General features: G+C 44.8%; 1 protein-coding gene across 1 annotated transcript; it reads left to right on the top strand.

Moving 5' to 3' along the window:
* Positions 1 to 7669: 7669 nt before the first annotated feature.
* On the top strand, positions 7670 to 8401 carry LOC119368050. The gene has a single exon (XM_037633413.1). It carries the CDS (start codon positions 7686 to 7688, stop codon positions 8214 to 8216), a length of 531 nt encoding a protein of 176 aa, XP_037489310.1. The 5' UTR covers positions 7670 to 7685; the 3' UTR covers positions 8217 to 8401.
* Positions 8402 to 8946: the final 545 nt, after the last annotated feature.

Below are 8946 nucleotides of genomic sequence, written 5' to 3'. Positions count from 1 at the left end.
ATCCCTATACTCAAGAACAAACCAAAAATGGCTACCTCTATATTTCTTTGTTTGTCCATTCTTGAACCATATTCATTTCAATGGGTCCATAATCCACATACAGTGATTTCACATGGACTAAAAACTTGTGATACACTTAGCAAATGTGATTAGTCCTCTATACGTAATATTGTCATCAACATCAAAACATACTTAAGTGCAAGATTACACATTTGTATCCTCTCTTCAATGACGATTTTGGAGCTCCTACCTCTGAATCATCACCAGTTGCCATCGATTCCGATAATGATTTGATGATTCTTCCATATCCTTCTCCAAATCTCACTTTACCTCTATACATATTGAGATTTATGTATTTTCTACATTAGTTTAATTTGTTAAAAATATGCCCTGGATGCAATAAAAAAATGTTATTATGCCACAAAAGCTAAAAGGCAAGTTCTATAGGACGGTGGTTCGACCCGCAATGTTGTATGGCGTTGAGTGTTCACTGACTAAAAGGAGACATGTTCAACAGTTAGGTGTAGCAGAGATGTGCATGTTGAGATGGATGTGGGGCCACACTAGGAAGGACCGAGTCCGGAATGATGATATACGAGATAGAGTTTGGGTAGCGCCGATTGAAGAGAAGCTTGTTCAACGTTGTCTGAGATGGTTTGGGCATATTCATCTCATGCCCCTACAAGCGCAGTGCATAGCGGACGACTAAAGCGTGAAGATAATGTCAAGAGAGGTTGGGGTAGAGAAAACCTGACATGGGAGGAATCTATTGAGAGGGATCTGAAGGACTGGAGTATTACGAGAGGACTAGCCATGGACAGGAGTGCATGGAAGCTTGCTATCCATGTGCCAGAAGCATAAGTTGGTTGCGAGATCTTAGAGGTTTCAACTCTAGCCTACCCCCAACTTGTTTTGGACTAAAGGCTTTGTTGTTGTTGTATGCTATTTCCATGTTTGTAACTAAGTTTATGTTTCTATGTTATTTGCAATGGTTCTTGAATGTGAGATTTGGGAAAAACTAAGTTGCATGTGTGGAAACATAAACACCAAATCGATTCCTAGTCTTGCCTCTAAGACTAGCTCATATACTACAGATGATCCTTGCTACTCACATAGGAGCTGTTGGATTCCCCGTAGAGGAAAGGCAATGTAGCACAACAGCAAAAACTATTTCCCTCGGTTAAGAACCAAGGTTTATCGAACCAGTAGGAGTCACCAAGCTAACAATGTTAGCAGCACATGCACACAAACAAATAAAATTGCTTGCACCCAAGAGTAGCAAGGAGGTTGTCAATCCCCTTGTTCCTGCTAGTTACGAGATTAAAAGCAAATAGTGATATGGCAAATCGATAAAAAGTAAAAGAAAGTAAAAAAGAGAAATTGTAGGAGCTTTTGTATTAATGGATAATCAACCTGGGGGCCCTAGGTTCACAAGTGGCATCTCTCTCAAAAGCAGGGAATGGCATGGTAACAAATTACTGTTGGGCAATTGACAGAATAGCGACAATTTATACCTATGATTCATGGCATAGTCCCACATAGGTGTTACGTTCGTGATAAGTAGACGGTAATCCAACTTCATCTACTACTATTACTCGACCCCGAGACTGTTATCCAGCATGCATCTTGAAGTATTAAAATTGCAAGAAACAAAGTAACTCAATAAGCAAGATGACATAATATAGACAGAAAGAAATCTAGCAATAAGATTAATCCCTATCGTTTTATCCTTAGTAGCAACATTACAATACGTGACTTTGTCCTTTTTGTCACTAGAAAAGATCATCACAAGATTCAACCCACTATTATGCGTCACTTCCTCTGAAGAACTACTCATCTACCTTGGCTAGAGAAATACTGCATATATTATAAAGCATACATGGCTATAAATTTACGTAGCAAAGAACTTCAAGAGATTCAAATAAATTCAATGAACAATCTGATCATAAATCCATAATTCATCGAATCCCAACAAACACACCATAAAATTACATCAGATTGATCTCAAAAGAGTTCATTGTATTGAGGATCAGGGAGATAGAGCGAGAGAGGTCTAGTTACTACTATGGACCCGTAGGTCCTAATGAAACTACTCACACATCATGATGGAGGGAGCAAAGTTGATGAAGATGGGCTCCCCAATGGCTCCCCCTCTAGCAGAGCACTGAAACAGGGCTCCAGATGGGATCACTTCAGAATAGAGGTTTGCGGTGGCGATAAAATTCTTTTTGGGTTCGCTCTTGAAGGTTATGAAAATATTGGGTATTTATAGGCCTGGAATTAGGTCAAACAGAGGCTCGGGAGGGGGGCACATGACAGGGGGTGCAGCAAACCTCTGGCCGCGCCACCAGCCCATGTGGCTTCCTCATGGGTCCCCTCGACCTCTCCCTAAGCTCTTAGGGTCTCTTATTGTTCAGAAAAAACTATCAAAAAGTTTCGCCGTGTTTGGACTTCCATAGGTATGGATTGCAAAACAAAAAATAGCGAAAAAAACAGAAACTAGCACCGGGCACTAAATTAATAGGTTAGTCAAAAAATGGTATAAAAAGTATATAAAAGTGATAACATAATGGAATTTAACAATAAAAAACTATACATATGGTGTGGACGTATCAATACCATTTTCCTGACCATGAGTATTGCTAAAGTAACAAGGATACCGACAATAATGAGAACGCATTGTTGGATAGACCAAAATTATGATATACTGTGAGATCCAATCATAACTTAGTTATTAGTATTATTATGATATACATTAACATTTCCTCACGTTCTTAGACCATGAGAATATTGTAGGGTCCTCATACCAGATAATAACTTTGGTGTTGCCAAACGTTTCCCGTAACTTGGATATCATAAAGGTAACTACTGGGTACACCAGAAAAGTATGTCAAGGATCTCGATTCAAGACTAGAATTTGCTCATCCAGTGATGGATATACTCTGCACTCCCACTGATATTAGGGTATTGACCATACCATAGTGTGATATTGATCACAGGGATAACGGAATTCAGAAACGAGAACAAAATCGGTAACAGGGATAACCTGATATTGGATACCGGTAAGTCTCGCCTTGGGTTTTGTAATGTGTCACGAAGCAAAGGGAAGTGTATGCGGAAACAGAAGGTTCACTCAATAAGGATTTTCATGTGTATTTGTGAATTAACATGGGTGTCCAGATCCCGCTATTAATTATTAACCGGAAGGTGGTTCAGATCATGTCTACATATTGCCGAACCTGTAGGATCACACGCTTAATGACTTGTGATTTTAAGGGAACTAGGAGTTCATATGAGAGTGAGAGAAGGGCACTGAAAAATCTCAGATGGCTCCGGAAGTGTTCCAGATGGATTCGTGAGTGTTTCGAGAGTGTACTGGAATTACTCGAGAGTGTTCGGGAATTATATAGAAGGCATCAGAAGTTTTCGAAATATTCTAGAGTGTCCTAGTGGGATGTACCCTAGAGACAATGACACATGGGCCTATTGGGATCTAATAGTTTGGATGCCCCAACTTGTTTGGCGGATAACACATTCGGGAGGTGGAGTCCTAGTAGGACTCCCCTCACAAAAAAGTGTGAGGGGCACCAAAGAGAGGACCCCTCCCCAAGGTTGTCCGACCCCCACCCCCTGGTCACCTATAAGAGCCCCCTCTCCCCCGTGCACACTTTACGCACACGACCCATCTCCCTCCATCTATATTACAACTAGAGGTACACTACTAGGCTGTTTTCCCTCTACTTTGGCTCAACAGGTTTGTCCTAGACGACAAAGTGCGGCGGGATCAGTGCTTCGGCACACGTGGATACCACAGAGGGGTCATCTAGTCGAATAATTCTCTTAAATGAGAGGTATAACCTAGCTGGGGAATCAATGAGTCTGTGATGCTAAAGTATTGGAGATATCCCCCCCCCCCCCAAGAAATCGCTTGAGTTGGGAAACTATACATATACCCAAATGATAAGTGTCACATATGTGACACGAAGCAACATGATTCAAACGCCTCCATTACCATCCATTTTGCCATATCAAATCAAACAGATGGCATCAGCTAAATCTTTTTGGTCACTCGGACATAAAAATGGTTTATTATTAAATAAAAAATCTGAGTAAAAATATGTTTTCATCATTAAATCCGTCTCAGCGAGATCTTCAAAACTAAATACCATATTGATATGTTTTGATGACTTTTTTTTAGCCAAAAGTTGCCATGATGTTACACTGAAGTTGCCATAGTGTTTACACTAAAGTTGCCATGATATATTTCATCTATTTTTTTTCCTTCCAGATTTAAAGCTACCATTGTATTTCAACTACTTTTCATGGCAAATTTTATTAATTTACCATGGCAATTTTTAGTAATTCATCATGGCTAATTTAGTTTATAGATCATGGAAATTTTAGTATTTTGACCATGGCAATTCTAGTATTTTGAACATGAAAATTGTTTTTTGTATGAACGATGGAAAATTTTAGTGCATGTATCATAGCAAATTTAAGTAACTCACTATGGAAATTTTAGTTTCTGGTTGATGGCAAAGTTGAGTCATTGACCATGCATTTTTAAAGTATTTGACAATGGATTCATTTTAATTATGAACAATGTTAAAATTATTTCATGGATCATGGCAATTTTTAGTAATTCACCATGGCAAGTTTAGTTTCTTCATTCCCTTCTTTATGACATGTCAAAATTTACTTTAAACGTAGAAGAAAAACAAGTTGGAACATATCATGGCAACTTCAGTGTAAATGCCATGATAATTTATGTGCAATAGACATGCCAACTTTTAACCCTAAAAAAAGTCATCGAAATATATCAATATGTGATCTACTTTCGAAGATGGCGTCGCAACGAATTTAATCATGAAAACGGTTTTTAATCAGATTTTTAATTTCAGAAATAAAATATTTTAAAAACCGAAAACCCAAAAGATTCTCGTTGGCATAATCAGTTTCGTCATTTGTGCATGTATGCGGTGACGTGGCGCATTCCGTGATGATAAGGGCATTTGGCCCAAATTACTTTGTGACATACGTGTGATACTTATCGGGGTCCTACATATATAGCGGTTTTAGAGCATCTACAACCGATGAGCAAATCCGACCACTCAAACGCCCACGGACGCGCCCGGGCGCGTTCGTGGGCATTGACCGGACACACCTTATATGTTGCCTTGCACACTCGTGTCCCTCATATCCAAAACCTCAAAACCATGCAACACATGGCAAAGCATAGGTCATCGGATCAGCCGGACAAAAGGAACATAATTCATCGGAGTTCAATGGCGGACAGTGCAAATCGATACTACAAACTACTTATAAAATATAGCTAAAATATAAAATAGAATGAGGAAGGGCGGAGGAAATCACCATTTCCTCGCCGGTTCCTTCCCCTTTCGGTCGTCGGTGCAGTTGTGCCCGTCCTCCCAGTAGGCATCGACGTGTGGAGGTGCGTCGTCGTCATCGTCAGAGCTGGAGGTGGACTCGTCCGTCAGGGCGGAGTCGGAGCTGCACCTTTTTTACCCTACACCTGTAGAGTAGATTGTCCTGCTCTTTTGCATGGTGGGCCGCCTTCGCCTTCATCGTGGCCTCCTTATTTGCCTCGCGCTCCAACAACTCGATGGCGAGTCGGAACGACTTGGCATTCTTGCCGCGGAGACGCCGTGCATCGGTCTCCGCCTTCGTGAGAGAGCGGCGGAGGACCAACACGAGGAGCGCTGCCTCAGGATCAACCGGCACGCTCGCACGGGGATGGCGCGCGGACATCGACTCGGACGCCGCTGCCCTCTCCCTCGCCCGCTGCCGCTCGCGCCGGATTGCTCGTGCCTCAGACTCGGGCATCTGAGTACGTGTTGGCCTCAGCATGGGCACGAGGACCCATCGGTGGCCGGGTACCATGTCCGGAGCAGAGGGTGCCGGTGGTGGGCGGCGTACCTGGAGGAGCGGAGCGGAGTGGCTGGAGTTACATGTCAAGCGGGAAGGGCCAGCGCTGCGTCGATGGGCGCTGGATGCTGACGAAGTTGATCCGCCGCTGTCGGATCTGCCTTGCTCGACCATCGAACGCCTCAATGCGATACGGAAGGCGACCTCCTCCACATCGCCGGGCTCCGCTTTGCACAATAGGCTAGCCCAGTCGTCGTTGGAGCCGGAGTCCTTACTAGATGCAGAGCTGCTTCGGTCGCCGGCCATCGGATGCGTCCGAAGGGGATCAAAAGTGGAGTGGACGTAAAGGAGGGTGAAGTGGAGTTCGGATTGACTGTGGTCTAGGGTTTTTTGGATGAGGATATTTGTGGGGCAGGCGTAGGCCGAGGCGACGTGTTGGACGCACCCGGACCGTCCCATACCCGTCCCGTATTCGGGTTGGATATGAGGCATGCTGGCTAGTCTGAACGTTTGAGACTGTTTGAGACGTCCAGATGAGTCAATATTTTGTGACCGGTCACCGACTGATCAGCCCGTCCGGACGTTTGAGATGGGTTTAAGGCACCGTGTTGTAGATGCTTTTAGAACCACCACCAAAAATAGAGTACTAGCGACTCTTGGCCAAACGCGAAACTCAAAACTGGCTGCATACGAGAAGTCAAGAACTGCCCCGAATGCCACGTTCAGAAGTAGGAGTAGTGATTTATCTAAAATTTCCTCAGTGCATACTTTCCTATATGCTTATGCCAATCCTATGCCACTACTACCTTGAACTAATACACCGCATCAGCAAACAACATTCTTTGCGTGTTGATTCAAGCTTGACTAGCCAACGTGCCCCTACACGTTGATGCATGATCATATCATTGCGGAGGAAGTGCGCTCTCGTCCGTTACAAACTTACAACTCGCCTGTTCCACAACTCCTCCAGAATTACACGAAGATGGGGTAAAGCACACGTACAACGCGTATTCTAGCTTCGGTTTGCGGTGAAACCAAGCAAGGGTAGGCGATAAGCTCGCTGAAGAGCTGCATGCAAAATTTTAGCTTTCATGCGAGATCGAGCTAGAACCCTGGTTTTCTGGCCGTTCTCCAGCGTCTTCTCCTCAAGTAAGAGTAACTCCTCAGTGGCTTCATGCAAATGGGCCTTGCATGCTAGCCACCTGCGTCTCTCGTGTGGGACATGCATGGGATTATTTTAGTATTTTCAGCGTGCAGCATGGTGAAGGTTTGACGTCTACTGACAAGTGTGTTTTGCTTGGGCATGAAAAATGGAGAGAGTTGCGCGTACTCGCAATCGTGATGGCCAAGACAACTCCCCATCTTTTTCGTAAAAGAAAACCAACCGTGTTCTCTGTTCTGTTCGCTTAATCTCAGTAATTTCATCATTTTTCCCTTCTAGAAACAGCATACATTTCTCACACCTTACGTGCAAACGCTGGAATGTCATCTTGATATGGAGGTTTTTTTATTCTTTAGAATTTGATAAATGCAGCTAATTTGAGCGTGTCTAGCACTAGCAAACGGTGCAACAAGTCTAGTCCAGCTAATTTGTGCTTGCTTCTCAGGCTCACTAAATTAACCTTTCTTGCCCCGAAATTGTGCAGCCCACTGTGACACCAATAATTTTCATCCACTACTAGGTTAGCTATAAAAGGATAGCCCTTGAGCAAGGACGGTCCAGGTCATAAATTCCTCATGCTACATGTAGACTGACAAAAACCCTACCAGGATCATCATCAACTTCCCGGCGCGACGGAATGGACGAAGATCGATTCCGGCGCTGCAGCTCGAAGACAGCGAGGCGTCGTCTGCGCAGCCTCCTCGTCCTTGCCGCAGACTACCTCAAGTACCTCTTCACGAACCGGCGCCGACTCCTCCACAAGGTGGCGAGGCGTACCCACGCCGTCGTCTCCTCCTACCACGGCAAGAGCAACAAGCGTCTGCCGCCATACTGCCCTCCTCGCGCGTTAATGGAGCACGAGTTCTCGTGTAGCGACAGCCCTAGCCCCGCGTTCCTTGAGGCCAAGAGACTCCAGTCACGGCTGAAGCGGGGTGCCGCCGCCAGCGCTGCCGTCTCTTCCTGCTTTGGTGCCACCGTTGGGGCCTCGTACGGGTCGCCACCGGCGACACAGGAGGACGATGTGGTTGAGGAGGAAGATGAGGCTGATGGGTCGGCCTGCTACGAGCTTGAGCCTGACGTGGACTACAGGGCGGAGGAGTTCATCAATATGTTCTATGAGCAGCTCAGGGCGCAGAACTTTCCCCCAGTTTTGCAGCGCTCGCCATGACGCGCGACGCTGAGGCATGAGACATGAGAGCTGAGAGATCGAGGGCGTGCGTACGTCAGGTACGTGTTAAGAGGAGAGGAGTACGTTCGTACTTTCGATGAGGAAGGACAGGCCAGCTTGTATCACTTTATTTTGATTTCTACATGGAGTGTTTGTAACTTGTAACTAAGTGTACTACGTACACATGTGGGCTATGGGTATACCTACTGAGCAAAAATAAATGTTAGATGCGATGCCTTTCGAAATTTGGTTTCAAAAGTAGTAATTATCATCGGACACCGTGTGGGCATTAACGGGTCTGGCCACACGTTTTGTGTGGTGTCTAAGAAAACCAACCACACACCTACGTGTGGGCAAAACAAGTAAAAACCACACGCCTCTTTTTTTGCCTCGCGGTCCCTCCCACACGCCTACGTATGGACAAAATAAATAACGCCCACACGCCCGTACGTCAGGCCTTCTACCTCATGGTCCCGTACGCCCTACGTGACAGTCACCACGCGTCTCCGCAATTGCCATGGTCCGAACCCTCTTCCATGTTCGTTTAACTGCAGTTGTCGTGTTGCTGAACTACAGTTGTCATGTCGGACAACTACAGTTGCCATGGCTGCTCAATTGTAGTTGCCATCTTAGGTCAAGTGCCAGATGCCATTTTTGGACAACTGCAGTTGTTGCCATGTGTGGTCTGGTTTACTACAGTTGCCATGGTTTAAAAAATTTATGAGTTGCC

The sequence above is a fragment of the Triticum dicoccoides genome, chromosome 2B (assembly GCF_002162155.2).
Source record: "Triticum dicoccoides isolate Atlit2015 ecotype Zavitan chromosome 2B, WEW_v2.0, whole genome shotgun sequence".
NCBI lineage: Eukaryota > Viridiplantae > Streptophyta > Magnoliopsida > Poales > Poaceae > Triticum > Triticum dicoccoides.
This window is presented reverse-complemented; position numbering and strand designations above follow the sequence as displayed.

Excerpts from the sequence above, each read along its gene's own strand:
- LOC119368050 (XM_037633413.1), top strand. The coding sequence starts at position 7,686 with ATGGACGAAGATCGATTCCGGCGCTGCAGCTCGAAGACAGCGAGGCGT.